Here is a 19,726-nt window from a genome sequence, read left to right on the forward strand (position 1 = left end):
TAATTTTCTTACTTTAAGTGGGTTTGACTGTCAAAAGTGTCAAACTGTGCTCAAAAGTTGCAAAAAGTGTTTTTTCAGGTTATTGGATATTGGAAATTTAATGAGGATTCCAAAAATGTGCGTAGAACAGTCATTTTCTGACTCTAAGTGGGTTTTACAAGCGATTTCGTTTTGACTGTCTGCTTAAAACAGTAATTTTCTTACTTTAAGTGGGTTTGACTGTCAAAAGTGTCAAACTGTGCTCAAAAGTTGCAAAAAGTGTTTTTTCAGGTTATTGGATATTGGAAATTTAATGAGGATTTCAAAAATGTGCGTAGAACAGTCATTTTCTCACTGTAAGTGGGTTTTACAAGCGATTTCGTCTTGACTGTCGGCTTAAAACAGTAATTTTCTTACTCTAAGTGGGTTTGACTGTCAAACTGTGCTCAAAAGTTGCAAAAAGTGTTTTTTCATGTTATTGGATATTGGAAATTTAATGAGGATTACAAAAATGTGCGTAGAACAGTCATTTTCTCACTGTAAATGGGTTTTACAAGCGATTTCGTCTTGACTGTCTGCTTAAAACAGTAATTTTCTTACTTTAAGTGGGTTTGACTGTCAAACTGTGCTCAAAAGTTGCAAAAATCAGGATTTAGAAAAGTCTTCTTGCAGTATTCGATACAAAACGTGTTTCTGAGATTTATGACAGTGGTCACGTAACTGCCTAGCTAAATTATCCTCTAAAAACCACGTAATATCGGTCACTAATGTCAAAACTACCAAAATTTGCCTAGAATTTGCAAGAATTACAGTTTAACATAGTTTTCTTACAGTTTTCGAAACAAGACGTGTTTCTGAGATTTATGACAGTTATTTTGACAATTGTTAATTTGTAAATGTATATTACCAATGGTTTACATAATAATCAGATCGCGTCACTTTTCTCATTTCAAAAATATATTATTTGTCATAATTTAAACATGAGGTAATAAAGGCCATCATTAATTTTACTTTCTGTATTATGAAAATGCTTTACTTTAAAGAGAAATTTTGAGAATTAGAAAATTCTGAAAATGTGTACTGAATAGTGATCTTACGTCATGAAACATCTTGTATACCGTTTCAAATAATGTCACTGCCATTTATTTCGGATCGTAACATGTAATTGATTTTCTGTTATTCAATACAATTTCAAGCAAATACGCTTTTTCCAATTTCTTTTTCATAACACTTGCAACTTTTGAGTTTGAACCGAAAAAACGAATAAACGTTTTTATGAAAAACTTTTACGAACCGTCGTATAGTATCCTTTTCCCGCAATTATAGTTTAAACTTATCAGAAGCTCTTAAAATACTTCAACAAGATAAATGCGACTTTATCGAGAAAATAAAACGATGCCGCAAACTAAAACTGGAATTGCGAAAGTTGGTATCATATCTCCGTCTGCTACAGCATTTAACTTTTTAGCAAGTTTTGCTAACCCAAATCTGTGCATTTAAATATCAAGAAACATTAAGAAGTCAGCAGTTTGAGATCCTTTAAGTTTGTCCCTCTTTCGGAGCAAATAAAACAAGCACTAATTTAAATTTCGAGCGCCGGCAACTGGAATTTTATTTTATTTGGACTTTTGTGAGGCATTTATTTGGCGACCCGTTTTAACTGAAAAAGTACGGCAGCGCAATTTACTCTCTAAGAATAAAATTTGCAAAATCATTGCAACTGATTCGTTAATGCAGCCATAGAGAATGTTTTAATATTTTTCCAGACTTTTTAGGTTTTGTACGAGAAAAGAAAACTTTCCGGCAACTTCCCTAGTATTTACTTAGTAATTAAAAGCAGATGCCCGTTCTCGAGGGACGCGTATCCCAATGCTCGTGTTCTGAATAACTAAAAACCATCAGAATTTATCCGGGAAAACTTTTAAAAAGTTATTATTTTTATGGCCCCATAGATTAACTTTCTGCGTGTCGGTACTCCCTCGAGGGAAACCATTAGGAATATTCATTAAAGTTGAGGAGGAAAAGCTGACTGATGCAAAAGTAAATTTATCTTATGTGGTTTATTGCCGATATTTCAAAAACAGCTAGAGATAAGGAGCTGAAATATACAGGACGGAAAAAATTGAAATTTTCATGTAGTAATATTGTACTATTCCTAGAATTCTACACATATTTTATACAGGGTGTCAGGAAATGGCGAATAACACTTAACGAGGTAGGTAGTTTACATCCAAAATTTGTTTGACACCATGTAGATTCGATATTATTGATTTTTCGAAAAAGTGTTACAGGAATTTTCACATTCATTTTTGCTGTTAGTGTTGGTTGCACCATTTCCTTACTCCCTGTATACAGAGTCCTGCATTTTATATCCTTTTATAGGATTCTCTAGAAATGTGTTGATAAAATGTGACAGAACTATGTCACAATGACAACCCTTTATCAAATTCTGTTTACATTAATTTTATTAACAACTCCCACTCTTCGTTTTGAGAATCCACATCCTAGAAGCTTACGGATTTATTTGTTATCTTTTTTTGTTTTCCGTTTTATATAGAAATCAAACCGTTTCGTAAAAAACATTGTGAAGTAAAAATCAAATAATGAAGAATCAACCTTGAATTGTTGATAGCATTTAAGCCGTTTTTTAATATTATATACAAAGTGTTGTTTAGTTTCACACATTTAAATGCCAAATTTGCGTTAATAATATTTTTTGTTGTAGAATTCATGATTGACGTATGACGTATAAAAATTAGAAAGAGAATAGTATACTCTTTTTACTTTAAAATTGTTAGATTAAAAAATCAATAGTAAAACTCGGACAGGTTGTCAATATCGCCTTCGTGGGGTATGATGCTTATATCCACCCTGGTTGTACCGGGTGACCCAATAAGACTGTTCCTCGACCATATCTCGGGAACCGTTCGTCGTATGATTTTGAGGTAAAAATTTTTTTTAGGTAAATCGGGATGAAGAATCTCTGGAAAATATTTTCAAGTTCTAAAAATGACCACCAGAGGCCGTAACTGCCATCTTAAATTTTTAAATTGCATTTTCTATAAATTTTGCACAATAAACTAGAGGTTTTTTTTCCTCATTTTTAAAGCGAACCAATTTATCTATCATTTTCGTAAAAAACAATTTTCTGTTATTTCAAAAACAAAGATGGCGTGAGGTGTTCATTTGTTTTTGCAATAACCTGCTTTAACTTCTTAACGGTTTGACCAATTTTAACAAATTCAGTATTGTTGAAAAGAGCATTTCTTGGGCAATAAGAATCAACCAAAATATAGTTAATTTAGTTGAATATTTCTGCGCCAGGAGGCTACTTTTGACACAATGACTCAAATTAAAAAAAAAAAATAATAAAATGATATAACTTTTTCTTTATGAAAAAGTAGCCAAATAACATCCAAATAGGCCAGTCAAAACCGTTTTTCAAATTCTCGATCCTAACCTGAAATATTGAGAAAATGAGATTATATGAGATATGGTGGAGGAACAGTCTTATTGGGTCACCCGGTACAATATTTACTATTTTTTTCCGGCGGCAAGTACACAATTTCCAAACGTCTCAAAGTCTTCTAGAAACATATAACATAATAACAAGACCTGAAAAACTTATAAAACTTCTTCACAAGGTTTAACCTTGATTTGAACAAAATTTGTGAAAATTAGCTTGGAAATCACTCACATCACATGAAAAAAGTATGGTTTTACAATATCTTGGATGTAGAACCAAAAGTCTGTAATAAAGACGAAGTTAAGGTGACCTGGGTCACTTGGAACATGTAAAATCTTCTAAAAAGAATTTTGGGCAGAAACTAGTACAAACTTATGAAATTTTTTAAAAATGATTGACGTGTCAATGGCATGGAAATGGAGCGAAATGTTTGAAATGCAATGAAATTAAAAGTCCTGGCCATTTGAAGCGCAATACCCTCTGAAAACACTAAAATCTGTCAAAATTCATCATATGGAAACCTGAAAATTTTCGAAAAAAATATGTAAAAGCACTGGAGAACCTTCTTGAAAGAAACCACCTTTCTGAATAAGCTACTCGCATGTTTCAGATGGAATAGACCATACACCAATATCTTCACGTATATCATTTTAAGCTGGACACTAGATGACTGCAAAACTAGGTGATGTATTTTCCGTGATATTCCATGTTTTTTTTTCCTGCTGTCGGTTTGGACAGCATTAAAGTCGCATCAATCTTTCCGGATTTTTGCATGAATGTGTAAACTTTTCCACTCCCGAAACTAGGTCACTTTTCTACATTCCGTCATTATTTATTTAACTGACTGAAAGTCAGAATATCGCTTTGTGTTCGGGTTCAGACATCGGCAAAAAGTCTCTTTCATAATAACTCCATAAAAGAATTCGAAGAAATATGTCCAAGGAAAAGGCACAATTTATATACCGCCAAGTTATTGAACTAGCAAAGATGCCTTTTCAAAGGGTATTACGATTTTGTTGCTTTCAAAGGAAATTTGTTCTTTTTCATGTAGGGCTTCATATAATAACAACGTGAAATCACATTAGTTTAGCAAATCCCTTTTTGACTTTCACGTAAGTGTAGAATTACGTTCGACTTTGTGCCGTTAAAACTTTACTGATTTAAATAATCTCGTTCCGGGGCTGCTTCACCAATACCGGATTATAAATGGCATCTGCTAATTAGGGATCCACTTAAATTGATTTCCATACAATTTAGCCGTTCGTTAAATACCTTTCGGGGGTTTAGAATTAGTGGGGGCGCAATGGCCCTGAATCAATAATGGTTGCGGTGTAGTTTAAAATTTCATTGGGGATATGCGCGATGTAACATCGTCTGCGGTGAATTAGATCTGGATGGAACACATTTGTACGTTGTTTTAGTATACCGGGTGTTTGAATTTTTGATTTTATTATATTCAAGAAATACCAGATGTAGAGAAAATTTACTTCAATGTTGTTACGTCAGCTGCCAATGTTATTACGTTATTTCTTTCCGGAGAATTTTCTGGTTTTTCCCATTACGAAGTCCCAACATTGCGCACACGAAATGCTTTTACTTAATTTCGTTATGAAGGAAAAAAGTTGTCATATGATTTAAAACTATTTGTACTAATTGAATTAGTGATATAATAATAATATTTTACTTTACCAGGAAAATATGACCGGTAAATTAACATTCTATATAACTTTAGTATAATAACTTATTGGTAAATTACATATACTGTGTTTTTGGCAGTTGAAATTTTGACAAATTTTGACGTTTTTCTCCCTGACTGTGCCAAATTTGTAGTATTTTTACAGGTTATTGGATATGAAATTTAATGGAGATTTAAAAAATGTGCTTAACACAGTCACTTTCTCACTACAAGTGGGGTTTACAGACAATTTGGTCCCGGACTGTTCTTTCAAACTGTGTTTCTGACAGTTCAAACTTTGACACTGCTTTTCTCTCTGAACGTACCAAATTTTGTAGTGTTTTTCAGGTTATTGGATGGATTATTTCCTTCCTATCAATTTTGACCAATCGCTATCAAGAATTAGTATAACAAATGTAAATTTTAAGTGGAAAAATCACTTGACAACTGTCAACTTAGCTGTCAGCAGTTTTTCCGGAAAAAAAATCGAAAAAATTTCACACTCCTCACAGCAACATAAAGAATAGTGTTTCCCTTTCTAGCTTGAAAGTTATTGTTCTTATTAATTACTGTTCTTATTGTTTTAATTAAAATAAAATGTTTATTTAACTCAGGAAATAATCTTACCAAATATCCCTCGTGCATATAATTTTTCCTGTGGAAAAATTGGAATACTCGTTTCTAAGTAGTTTGTTTTAACAAATAGCATGAGCGAGAATGGTTTTAAATCCTCGTCTTCGACTCAGATGATTTTAAAAAAAAATGATTTTTAAAAAAAAAAAATTTCACTCTCGCTCATGTTATTTGTTAAAACAAATTACTTAGAAACTCGTTTTTCCGAATTTTTCCGGAAAAATTAAATGCACTGGGATATTACCCCCGAAAATTTAATGAGGATTCCAAAAATGTGCTTTCGAGTTTAGAAAAGCTTTCTTGTAGTATTCGAGAGAAAAGGTGTTTCTGAGATTTATGACAGTTATTTTGACTGTGATTACGTGACTGCCTAGATAAATTATCCTCCAAAAACCACGTGATATCTAATGTCAAAACTGTTTAAATTGTTTAAATAATTTAAACACATTTTTCTCATCTCAAAAACATATCATTTGTCATAATTTGAACATGAGATAATAAAGAAAAGTGACAAAAAGCTGAAAATGCTATTTTTTTAGAAAAGGCTACTTGTTCATAAAAACGTTCTAAGATTGGAACTCATTTGGTAAGAATCCCTTTGTCAGAAAAGTTTTAGTTCGTTTATTTTCTTATTGAAATACCAAAATCTTCAAAACAATTTGAACGTAGAATGCAACAATGCAAAAATATACATTAAGTTTAATTAAAAAAAAAACATGTTGTCGACTCACCTTTATTTGACACACCCTGTATGAAAACAAAAACGTCACATGATATTTAGTAGTATACTCAGGACTTTTGACAAAAACAGTAAATGAACCTAAAATGTTGATATGACGTATTTCCTCCTGGCATTATTCTTCATTTTTATGGTAAACCAGATCGGTGAAGTAATTTGTATTCAACAAATTTTGCCCTTAAAGATCGGTCAATAATTTTTTCTTAAACGCGTTGTTTTGGACAATAAGAATAAAAGCATTTAAATAATATAAGTATATAATAATAAAAGTAGTACTATAGGTACTAACCTAGGCCATCATAAACGGGATGTATATGGTTTTCCATTTTTCACGTACTGGACAAATAAGTATAAACAAAATTCAAATATTAAAAAAGAAACAATCACCACTAGTGGTATAATTTAGAGAAAGGGTCAACCGGAACCGTGTATACCGAATGTTGTATACTTTTAAAGGTATTTGAGTTCAAATGTAATTTGTAACAAATTTTATCATACGCTGTATTTGAACGATCTTTTCTCTGGTGGATTGAACAAAAATTGAAAATACTCGAAAGTAGCTTCCAACTAATTAATGTTGCGTCATGAAAATTGATGACCGCAATAGAGCTTTTATGCAAAGAATCGCCCAGACTCGATAAGAAACTTTTAACTCGTTTAACTTTATCTACTCCGAACTAGACAGTAAAAGAACTGACATTTTACTCGACAGTAATTTGGATTAATCTCCTTTTATGGATGGATTTTTAATATCACTATTGCTTGTCATGTGGCTTTTTTCGCGACCGTTCAGAACCGAGTTGATTTATTAGTTCCCTCTAATTTTATAAAAAGGACGCGAATAAGGAGAGCTCTCGTGTCACCAAAAGATTTGCCTAAAATATCGGAAACCGTACTCGATTTTGTCGTCGAGCTTTACCGAACCTGGAGCGGTAAATATCTCGGAAACCGCATTAGAATGCATGAATTCCCATAAACAACAATGCGTGCTTCATAAATCGCTCGTGTAATTAGAATGCGCGTTCCATCGAAAACTCCCTTGTTCCGAAACAAATGAACAGCGTGTAATAAATCTGAGCATCGAGGTAAAATCCGTAGTGCACTCGCCCTCGCAGAACGACCCGCAAAGATTTATCGAGGTGCACGCAGACGTAGAACAATTGAAATTAGCTATCCCGGTAATCGGTGTGGCTTTGTTAAAAGACCTTTCAAACTGTTGTATAACTTGGTCGAAAAGGGTAATCAAAAATCGTTTGGTTTAGATTTGATCGGTCACAGAACACAAAGCTAACTTTGACCATGTTTGTGGATTCTTAACGGGGAAGGCTGCTACACACGTGACTTTAAGACTCTGGCAGACCACAAATATGACACTGAATTCAACTCAACTGAATGCTCCAAGCGGAAGTCAATAAAGTTCTTCACAGTCGCCTGGAGCTGTTTAGCAAAGAGCATTAGACAATTTTGGAGAAACAAAAAATAGTGTAACCTAACCTGGATTCAAATTAAATCGAAGAGTACATGGGATACAATATTTCCAAAGCTATTCACTTTGGCTCTGGAAGACGTCTTCAAAAAACTTCAGTGGGAACAAAAGGGTCTAAAGATTGATGGATCATTTCTAAATAATTTACGCTTTGCAGATGACATCGTCATCATTTCCAGCAACTGATGCGATGATGAACATAAGCAAGACCAAAACAATGAACCCCGACAATGCTCATATCAACATCAGATAGGTAATCAGATACTTGAGAATGTCAAAGAATACGTTTATCTAGGTCATACAATCAATCTAGGATAGAAAATCAAACAGCGGAGGTAACTAGACGAGTGAGACAAATGTAAACAAACACATACTGACATCCCAATGAACCTGAAAGAGGTCTATGATGCATGCATTCTGCTGGTGACAACGTCCGGATTGGCAACAACAACACTGACTAGACAGAGAGTGCTGATCGCTAGAGGGTGGTTGGAAATTAAAAGAAGGACCAGAGTTACAGACGTAATATCACGAGTGGCCGGGTTGAAGTGGAGCTGAGTAGGGCACGTTGCACGCGAGAACAGTGAAAAATGTACGTTCATGGTTGTACTTTGGCGACCCACAGAAACAACGAGAAATAGAAGTAGGCCACAAAGTCGCTGGATAGATGATATTAAGGAAGAAGTAGGTCGAAGCTGTTTCGGGATAGCACTAGACCGACAGAAGTGGAAGAGAGACAAAAACGGATGGAACAAGTCTGAAGAAGAAGGAAAAAACCAGGATTTAGAGCATTCCGTCTTGACATGCAACACCAAGACCGAACTTGCTAAGCAAGGGTTGGAATGTTCACAAATCCAGAACTTCGCCCAGAACGACTGGATATATTGCCCAGAAATCCGGTTTTTGAAAGAACGGGAGCTTCTGGACGAGCTGTAATGGGCTCTAATCTAATGCATGTGCTTTGCTAATGATCATGTCTTACTGTGGTTGACCATTTTATTCATCATTCTTTGTAGGTCCTCGCCTCGGTCCTCCCTATCCTAGGCTATAACCGGAGTATCGTCGGCAAAATGGCATCACCCTTATTCCCGCTGTTTCTTCAGATATAGCCTCTTGATTATGATTTTCTCCGAATACAGATTAAAAAGTGTAGGAGAGAGAACCCACTCCTCATTAATACATTAGTAGGTGTTAACCTAGCACTACCTTTCACCAAAAGGACACTAAATTAAACAGCACAAAGTATACGAGAGTTTTACTGTGACTACTCTTATTCTCCACATGCAGTATTCGAGTACTTCTACTAATTGAAGCACTCACTTCAAAGTCTGCAAGTATAAGCAAATGTTTGTTTCCATTCAAGTAACTCATTATAACGTTTATTTTCTCGGGAGTAACGTATTACTTTCTCTACTTATCCACTTACGACCATCGCGTCGTAGAGGAAGTATAGTGTTCTTCAAGAATCTACTATTATTTTTTCATACTTAAAATTTAATGATATTGGTTATCATCACTAATTTATAACGATGAGGGGATCTATTTTCTTCAACTACTGCACGGTCACGTCCAATCCACCCTAATAAATTTCCATCAGGGCAAAGGGTTTAGTAGCAATAAACTAGGAAAGTCATATACAAGGCAGCGGACAGAACGGTGTCATGTGTCCCCAATAAATATATAGACATTCTAAAAATTTAATTTTCAACTCGGAGACGTTTTCCTCTCCCTATACAGTTGCACTAGTGTTTGGTCCATTTTCGGGAGTGGAATTTAATTTCGTTTCGTCTTTGTGCCTTTAGCAGCTTTCGGTCCAAGCAGTTTCAACGGAAATGGAAAAGCTCGGCCGGGGAATACTCAATCTTGCCGTTTTGTTTGTCGAAAAAGTGAAGCATTATCGATAAAGGGAATCGGCGGCATTATTTCACTTCCGGTCCGGTGACCCGTTTGCATCATTAGCGATGGCGGTTTTGTCCCTTTTTCTTGTTCTGGCCCGTGCACATACATGATTAAGTCCTTTCATCATCGACGTAGGGCTTTTAGCGAAGGTCCGTGCCCGACTTTTTCCTTACCGAAGCTAAACGGTGTGAAGCAATAACAGAGGGAACGCTACATCAAAACTCCATCGGCGTGATCCAGTAACGCGAATTGACGTGAGGGTAGAAAATTAGGCTCAGACTCAATCGAGTGTTCAAATCAGTTAAGGAAACGGATCTGGCCGACCGGAAGCCGGAAGTCGAGCGTCATCCGTCAAAGAAGCGGAAGTGAAGCGATTTGCTGCGGTTTATTTTATGAGCGGCAACCGGCTGTGTCTTGTCGGGATTTGCTGCAATGTCCTAATTGTTTTGTCGCTGGGAATGCTTCCTTAAAATCCGCTTTGGACTGTATTCGCTACGTTTCATTCCTCTTCAATATAGGCAAATTTCTCTTGAATTAGAAAGATGTATTTTAACTTCCTGTAGAAATTTTAATTAAAAAGGAACATGCTTATGCCTTTTTCTTCTTCAACTAGCCTCACAATGTGGACAAATTACAATTTTGACACTGGGTTGTGTTTTGACAACAGACAACTTTTTCTAGTTCAAAACTAAACTGCTTCTCCTGTCATACTTCTCTTTAAATCTTAAATCAGCTTTTATTTTAATCTCATTTAAATGGAACCATTTCAATCGGATCTAACATGTCAATCCAGTCCACGTTTATGTTTCCCTTAAAAGTCTCGTATAAATACGACATTTCTGGGAAATTAGTTTATCCTCGTAATTTGCGATCACCAATGTCAAATAGTTTGATTGTGGCTTGTCATTTGACATTTCAAACTGAGGTTAGCTCGGTCAATTAAAAAGTAACGATCACTTTCGTAACAGTAACAGTAACAATTTACCCATGATAATTTTCGAATTTAAAAAAAAAGTTTAAAAGTGTTTTTAGTGTTTTTTTTTAAATTCCAGATTGAAGATAAACGAAACTTTACATGCAAATTAAAAAAACACCTCCTCAATTTTAGATAAATGTGTTTTTTTTAATTAACATCTCTTTAAGAAAAAGGGTATTTGTAATGGTTTTTATGTTGGCTGGTTCTGGAAATGTTGGAAAATGCATACCATTCTGTGATAATTTCACATTGAAAATCAATTTTTCTACGTTAAAATGCTTCAGTGAGTTATTTCATACGTTTGGTTATTTCCTTTTCGAATCACAGAAGTATTAAGCTGCTAAGATGCACAAAAAACTTTGAATTTAAGCGACAAACTACTCCAGGATATCTGGCTACTTAGATAGGACGAGGCAGCTAAAATTTCATCTCTTTTTCCAGATGGTGTTCGTAATGCCGGAATTATGTAAGATTACGAGAAGACAAAGGATGAGATTAGAATGTTGACGTTCCCAAAGGGATTTCAAAATTCCAACTTAAGGGTGTTCTTAGGGATGTAAAACAGTAAAACTAAAATACGATTCCATTCCTGAAAAGCTGTTGAAAACTAAAAGAATATCTCAAATGACTCGTATATTTTTTATTAAAGTGTTGAGTGCATGTATTAGAAGATAAATAAGTGAAAAGATTAATTACATCAAATGTATTATTACTTGCTATTGTTCTAATTATGCAAATAACATTGACGCTGTTTTGTGTTCTGTCGGTTGTTATATGTTGCTTAGTATTTTTGAGATATTAAGTTCTGTTCTGTTTCATGACCTAGAATTTATCAAGAAATGTGAGTACGTATTCCATACCCATGTTTGTTTTTTTCAAGTTGTGGATATTTTATTCTAGTGAATGTTGAATGTAGACAAAAAAGTCAGTCAATTAAAATATAACAGCAACAAAGATTTGTGGCGTGCTACACTCGGAATGATCGTAATCAGCTTGGAGGGAACATGTTTTACACTTGCTCTGTACATGATTTTTGTTAAAGTTTGACATGCAACATTCCCAGAAATAAAGATATTCATCTAGCTGCGTAATTTTACATTACTTATGTTTTTTGCTGATTCCTCTTCTAAACTGCACGCCAGTTCAACTGGGACAGGGTCTTTTTTAAAACCTCACAATTTCGAAAAAATAACGGATTTTGATACGGTTTGTTTTTTATTGGCTTTTGGCTGATGGGAAAAACATCTTCTGCTGCATAAAGCCCGGACATGTATACCATTTCATGTATTTCACTACTCTAGACTTGGCATACGAAAAATTACCTTATATGCCATCGATGGCCTTTCGAAATTAAATGGTAGAGTTCGTCGATAAGGCAAGATTGCATGAAATTGGCATTCACACTAGGCTTGTGCTTCGGATTCGACGAAATCTCATCAGCGAATATTGGATATCGACACGGATTACCATAATCGATTACAATATCAAACGCTTTTAAGAATCCACCTTAATCATTCCCTGGAATCGTTACTTAAAAATTTTTCATTTCGATTTTCCACCCTCAAATGTTTGGGGTCCATTAGCGGCGGCGCCATTTTCAATAACCGCAGAGGAAAAATGTGGCAACGTAGGCAATAACGCGATTTTTCCCCGTGGAACGATTCCAATTTAAAACCTCGGGACGATCTCTTTTAATTAACGAATTGTCGAAGAACAAGAGAAAATTTGATATTCAGCCGGTGGTGCGTTCGTTAGGGCTTTCTTTTCTAATATACGTCGTCAGCGCTTTTTAACTGACGAGTTTCCCCTCTTTTCATTCTTCTTATCGTGTTCGGAGCTGAAAAGCAACGTGTGTGGGCTAATTTCCCTTTTACTTACCGTTTTGATGGATATCATCTGTACGTCCGGATATTAGCGGCCGTCGCCGAATATCAATCAAGTCTTTGATGCAGCACTCGGAAAACGCGAAGCAATTTTCTTTAAGTACAACGAACCCAGTTTCCATTAACAGAAAGTGGCGAGAATGAAAAGAAACAGTGGGAAGCGAATAAAAATTCCTATCTTTTTGGAAGACGCTTTGCCTTTTGGCTTTTATTAAAAATTCTTCGTTCCAGATGAAACTGAGGAATCTAATACTTTTACTTTTCTCCGACACCGCAAGGTAGAAATGAAAGCAAAATAATGTTTCTCGATTTACAAGTTTAATAATGTCACTCACTACTATAGATTTTTATAGTTGTTTTAGTTAACAGAAGTGACAGATTTATATAATAGCTTCGTATAGGTAGGGTGATTGATTGTATTTTGACCACCCCTTATTTTTGAAGAGTAAAATAGTAGTTTTTCAGGAAACTAAGAAAAAAATACGAATAACTGGTTATTCCAGTTCCCAGAGATTTTTTTAGTGTTGAAAATTAATAGTTAATTTATTTAGTTTAATTTACTCTAGAAGTGAATTACCTACTCCATTGAAATGCAGCACTGCATTGTTTACAATGTTTACATCTACAAAAACAACAGATTTTCCCCAGCTCAAATTTAACTGACTGGATTTTATTAAATGTCATTCCTAGAAACGAAATTATAGTAATGAAAATTTGGTGTAATAGAAGAAACTTATTTTCAGGCGATCAACAACGCCAACACAACAGCACGACCCATCTCCAGCCATCCAACTGACACCTCGCCATGTCCAAACCCTCCAAACCAATCGCAGCCTGACACCAACCAATCAACGTTCCCTAACCCCCACCACAGTGTTATCAAGCTCAGGAACCGAACAATCCGGTTTGAGTTCCACCACCAGCACCGCCGAGGAGCGAAGCGAAACCACCCCTCCACGGTTGCGACAAAGCGCTCAAAATCTGCACGCTATTGGACAAGCGCCCACGGTCACGCCCAATTTACAAGCGGTCACGCCTCAACTGGCCACGCCTTCCGGTAGTAAAGGTGTGCAGAGGGCGGCGTCTTTGCCTGCCACGCCTGCTGAACCTGTCGCAAGGGGCGTGGCTAATATTGGAGAAGGTGTGAGAATAGAAGCGGCCGAGAGAAATGCGGGTGCTGGTAAAAGGGTCAAGTATAGTCAGAGCGAACGAGTACCTAATAGGTTAGTTTTGATTGTATTGCTAGTTGTTGGAATTAAATTTAATTGTTTTTACGTAGGCCTCCATTACATCGATCGGTTAGCAGAAGAGAGATGCTCAAAAAATACATTAGAAAGGAGACGGCTAACTTTTTCGGAGTTGATGAGGAAAATGAAAACGAAGAACAGGTCAGGTGGTTGGATCGAAGAAAGCGCATGGCTTCTAGGTGAGTTGCAGTTTTTATTCAAATAACAAAGGGTTGTAAAGTCGGCGCAGTTTTACACTAAATATTAAAAGGCAGTTGCATACGAAATGTTTATATAAACCGTTGGTTGACAGTTTTGCGAATTTATAACTGGGAAAGCCGACGCCGTTCTAGAAATACCGTCGACGATTTACATTAGAATTGATATGGAAAGTTTGCGCCGACCCAGAAAAGTTATTCAGTTCTCTCGATCTCCTAGGAGGATATTACTGTATACATTGCCGTATTTTTACATAATTTAGCAACGCCCTGTTAAACCGGCTTGAATCGCCCTATCTGGTTATTCAGGGCAACATTCGGCGCGTTGTACTTCAAAATTGCAAATTAATGGTTCGCGTGCACTCGCGTAATTGCCAAACAAGAAGTCGATTTAGCTTCGATTTATGAAAACCGCCAATAAAAACGAATTAAAAAATATTCCCAAGCGGAACTCGAAAATTAAATCTCCCGCCTGGGTGTTCGGGAGGTAGTTGTAACAGCTTGCGCGCATTAAACTGGATTTATGGCGTCTTAATAATATCGTTCTAAATTAGCGAACGTGGTTTTTTACTACTGACAGCACGAAATCTGAGGGTAATGGTCATTATATTTAAATTTGGGGCGAGGGACCTAAGTAATTGGTCGTTAAATAAATTTGGAAAAGTGTTTTGTATAAGTACGAGTATTTAGCTAGTTAGTAACATTAAATCAAATAACGGTGAAAATGCATTATTTCCAGTTTCCACTTCCTCTCTATGTAGTTATAATATTGAATTAGGGTTTTACTCAGGTTGAAAGTTGTAGCATGAGATAATAATAGCTTCTAAAGCACGTGGAACACTGACTATACAGTCAAACAAGCACCAGAGTGCTGATGGGGTCTGTATCATGCGTATATTAAACAATGTTAAATATTTACTAGTTAATTTAAGTGTACAAAAGATTCAAGCAGTTTACAAATTTATGTGAAGGTTACATTGATGATCTTCTTTACAAAAACAAGAACATTTTACAGCAATTTTCTCTTGGTGGGAACTTACTGAAAATATGTACCGGACTACGATGTAGAATCTCTGCAGTAGTAATATACTTTTTACAGTCAGATCTCCATATAACAGTATTCAAATATGTGATGTTATTAATCTAGGATAGACAGAAAAACGTGAAATAACAAAGAAAATACATGCTCAGACCTAATACTAAAGCAATCTAGAATCAATTTCAGGATTGAACTTGGTTTGATGTATGTGTATTCCACCGTTACTGTATGGGGTTACTGCATCGTCGCTAAAAATAAACAGTATCAACAAGCATTTGGAGTAGATGTGGGTATTTCTCAAAATGCTGTTCATTTAATATCACTAATCAAGAGGGTTCACATAGATTGAAAAATGATCAAACAAGTCTCGAGACGATAAAAAAGTGAAAGACAAATGATGAAAGGACCAGTACAGTTCCTGCAACTAATATGGAGGGCAAAATTGAAGAAAAACGTGTCTTTGACGTAGACCGTGCTTCTGGCTGAAAAACAAGACATTGAACAGGCTAGATTCAATACTCCCTGCTAAGAAGAGCCCCAGACAGAGATGAATTTGCCAGAATTATTGCCGAGTATCATTGAATGGAGAAGGCACTTCAAGAAGAAGACCTAATATCCGTTCTTAAAACGGACAAATCTTACCTGAACCAGTATGTCCAGTTTTGGCTTAAACCTTTTATCAGCATGGTGTGTGTGACCATAAAATTCGCCGCTGGCATCATCAGCCAGCTAGTATTTGTCAGCCGCCGACAAAAGCTCCTGCTTAAAGCACGGGTCACACTAGGCTGCTTGCCAGCTGCTGCCGTTCAGCGACTGACAGTGGAAAGTTGGACAAGTTCGACATATTGTCAGACGCTGACATATTCTAGCTGGCTGATGATGCCACCGGCGAATTTTATGGTCACACCATGCTGATGGACCGCTGATAGTGGTTGCTTCTAAATTCGCGGTTGGCTAGCAGCCTAGTGTGTGACCCGTGCTTTACGGTTAATGTTTCACGCCCCGTGTGAACCCGGCTTATAGGGTGAAATGTTAAAAAACACAACCATAATTTCCATTTTTATGTACAAATAGATGTTTAATGGTCACTTGATCACTTGACATGTAATGTATTAAGTACGAAAAAGACCCTTTCCGCAAGTGTCAAAAATGCGTCCGGAAAAATGGTTCCTCACACTTGTGCAGAAACCAAAATGTTGGAATAGTATTGTTGACCTAACGTCGTCCCTATAGGATCAAGTTATCAAAAAATGGACGAAAAAACATGTAAAAGTTGCAGAAAAGCACGCCGTTCTTGTTTAAAATTTGTTTTCCTATAGTTCTTATTTGATCACTCTATAAGACTACTTTATCTTACAATTACATTATTTCTTCTAAATATTTCTTAATTTCTTAGGACAATGGGACCATTAAAAGAAGAGTACGCAACCCTAAGCTACCGACCTCAGTCTCAGATGGACTCGCAACAGATACGTCATAGAAGGGCTATTTCGGATGCCGCTCCCAGCTCAGGAGTTCCGTACTCAGGACAGGTTATCGGAGATCGGCCCGACGTTCTGCCAGGAGAACGCGACGTCGCCGATGGTAGCGACCGTGCCGGTACCAGCTTGCGCAGAAAAGACTCCGTGGCCAGAATGACGTGGAATGGACTTAACTATGTCGTGACAGTAAGTTTTGTAGGTTCTTAGAATGTTGAATCAATTTATGCATGTCAAAAAGGAATAAATTATGGAGGAACTGCCGAAAAGACAGTTTGATTACTAAATTTTGCGGTCAAGAAAATCCTGATTTTCCAGCTATTCTTAGACTTAACGCAGCATTGTAGTTATTATAAATTTCTTCTAGATTATATCTCTATTAGTCTGTAATCATTTTGGAAGCTAGTCGTGCATTAACTATTTTCCAAAATGATCTTTATTATTTATCCTCTCTGTTTTGTGTAGCGTAATCCGCGTGTCCAACGATGATCAAAGTCGTTTCCGGAGACGTCCGAAGTAGTAAATTTATCGAGTAAATTTCCTGGCTCTATCCGTTTAACATTCAAGAACTAAACTTCCGTGCCGGCGCTCGCCCCCCGGCAAACTTTTAATTGAATGATCCGAAATATTCTCAATCTCGATGTTAATTTGTTTCCATCATGGCTGGTTAAAAGACTGCCATTTATTAGCTGAGAATCGTAATTAAAATACGGCCCCCGTCATGCAGAAATTTGTTGCTGCCGAATTAAGGAAGGCAGAGATTCCATTTACAATCGCTCCCCCATCTAGTCGGTCGGTTCGTTTTGTGTCGCTTGATCCAAGATTGCGTGTCAGCTTAAATGACATACGATGATGCCGTTCAAAGGGTTCTGTTTCGTGACGTCGCCGAACGACTGAAAAGAACACTAATCGTTCGTTTGTTTTGAATAAGGAAAGAGTAAAGTAGGTTTCGTGAGGGGCTTGTTAAATTGTAGCCAGTTCTGAAGGTGATTAGCTTTTCGCCGGAACTCAGGCTTTAATTAATTCATGGACACTTCCACTTTGAACTTCACTACGTCTTCGAATTGAATATGCTAATCAATTTAAGGATGTTGATCTTCAAGAGACCATTACGTAGCTTATATTTGAAACTAACTAACATTGTTAAACAATTTCCATTATGTGTTGTCGAAAAAAGTTCTTATACAGGATGAATCGCAATCGCTTGTTAAGTTTGTTCGTTATAAATCATCCTGTATCGTTTCCATAACACTCAGGCATTGAGAGAATGAAGGTTGACTTTCTCATTTTATTTTATTTTACAAAATTTGGCTGTGAGGATTTCGAAACTCCCTTTACAGAACCGCAGCCCTTCTGCGGTTTTACAACATGAGTTCAAGTTGACGGAAAACATCTAAAAAGCGCAGCTCTGGCGCTAACTTTTGGCGTACTCCCGAAAGTTTCTTGGAGTTTGTAACCGTCAAACAACCAAAGAATGTTATACTATCCGGATGGTACATGAATGGAGACTTAGCTACAAAATTATATAGGACACCAGTGTAAAGAAGAGAAAACTCATATAGTAGAAATATTGGACGTTCTAGCGGGGAGTCTCAGAAAGATAGAGTATGACGTTCAGGTAAAATTAAATGATGCTCGGGAGAACATTAACAAAATTCAGAATGATGTTCGGGAGGACATTAATGATGTTCGGGAGGACATTAATAAAATTCAGAATGATGTCGAGATAAAGCTACGCGACTTAGAGCGAAAAATTGACAGCAGAGGAGTCAGCTCTACAGTCTTCACCGGAAACGGGCTCAACAAGATCAAGCCTCCCACATACGATGGTCAAACTTCATGGGCAACGCACCAACTCCAATTTGAGGCCGCTGCAAATGCAAATCGATGGAGTAACGAGGAAATGGCTGTAGCCATGTGGTGGCATGGTGGTGGCATTACGAGGACCTGCATTGGAGCTGTTACAGACTCTGCCTATCGCCCAACGAAGCAACTATGAAGCATTAGTAGCTGCATTAGAACGACGTTATGGGGATCAGCATAAGAAAGGAGTGTATCAAACGCAATTAAAGGCAAGACAGCAGAAAACTGGTGAAAATCTACAAGAGTTTGAGGCCGAAATTTGTCGCCTTGTGCATCTGGCTTACCCAACCGTCCCGGAGAAAATCCAAGAAGAATTGGTGGCACAGTATTTTATAGATGGGATTCGAGATCCGGAGGTAAAGAAATGGCTGAAGATGTTCAAAGGGAACAACAGCAGCGAATTACTGGTTCGAGCGCTAGAAGTTGAAGCTGCGTGCAATGACTTAAAGCCAGAGACTATTCAAGAGGAGAGAGTACCGCCAGCCGATCATGTTGCTACATTAATAGATGAAATTAAATCAATGTTCGGCCAATTAGTGCAACAAATGGCAGCATTAGGTAATGGTCAGTCCACACAGTTAGAACGATCACGTCCGATCACTAGAGTGGAATGTTATCGATGTGGACGCAAAGGACACTATAGAAGGAATTGCAGACAGCGGTCTTGTTCTCCAAACCCACAGTGTCGACGAAATCAGGACATCAGAACAAATCACCGGAACTCCTCTGCTAAAAGAAACATTACGTTTTGTAAATGTGGACGTAAAGGACATTACCGCTGGAATTGCAGACAGCAGTCTCGTTTACCGACCTCGCAGAATTGGCGTAACCAGGAGCAGGAAATGAAGAATCCGGAAAGACATTTACCGCGACATGTAGAGGATCGTCAAGTTTTTGATAGTGACTTAAGGTACCGGAAAGGACAAATTCATAATGATTGGAGGATTGGTCAAATCGCGAAGGTGACAGATAAAGAGGCTACAAAAAGAATGAAGAGCAGCGCTTCTAAGGAAGACATAATAAAAGAACAGCGCTCCTCAGACTATGATTTGAAAGTAATCAGAAGATGGTTGGATAAGGATTTGAAACCGGATTGGCAACAGATTTCCAGATATGGACCAACAGTAAGGGGTAACTGGTTGCAGTGGAATTCGTTTCGACTGCCA

At 36.8% G+C, this 19,726-nt stretch overlaps 1 protein-coding gene and 2 long non-coding RNA genes across 5 annotated transcripts in view; 2 read left to right on the forward strand and 1 right to left on the reverse strand.

Annotated features, from left to right (window-relative positions):
* Positions 1-19,726, forward strand: part of rho-5 (rhomboid-5) — an 84,448-nt gene that overhangs the window by 54,365 nt on the left and 10,357 nt on the right. For all 3 annotated transcript variants that reach the window (XM_081995784.1, XM_081995786.1, XM_081995785.1), the window contains exons 13-15: positions 13,480-13,959; positions 14,016-14,162; positions 16,616-16,886. In XM_081995784.1, the coding sequence (XP_081851910.1) occupies positions 13,480-13,959; positions 14,016-14,162; positions 16,616-16,886 (898 nt within the window). The remainder of the gene's footprint in view (positions 1-13,479; positions 13,960-14,015; positions 14,163-16,615; positions 16,887-19,726) is intronic.
* On the forward strand, positions 7,546-11,933 carry LOC145740379 (uncharacterized). Its single transcript, XR_014181406.1, has 3 exons — positions 7,546-8,231; positions 8,292-11,136; positions 11,295-11,933. It is a non-coding gene; the product is annotated as an uncharacterized LOC145740379 (long non-coding RNA).
* LOC145740371 (uncharacterized) lies at positions 15,088-16,372 on the reverse strand. Its single transcript, XR_014181398.1, has 2 exons — positions 15,862-16,372; positions 15,088-15,323 (listed from the first exon to the last, which is right to left on the reverse strand). It is a non-coding gene; the product is annotated as an uncharacterized LOC145740371 (long non-coding RNA).

This window comes from Ips typographus, linkage group LG1 (genome assembly GCF_016097725.1).
Source record: "Ips typographus isolate SLU linkage group LG1, UJ_Ityp_2.0, whole genome shotgun sequence".
NCBI lineage: Eukaryota > Metazoa > Arthropoda > Insecta > Coleoptera > Curculionidae > Ips > Ips typographus.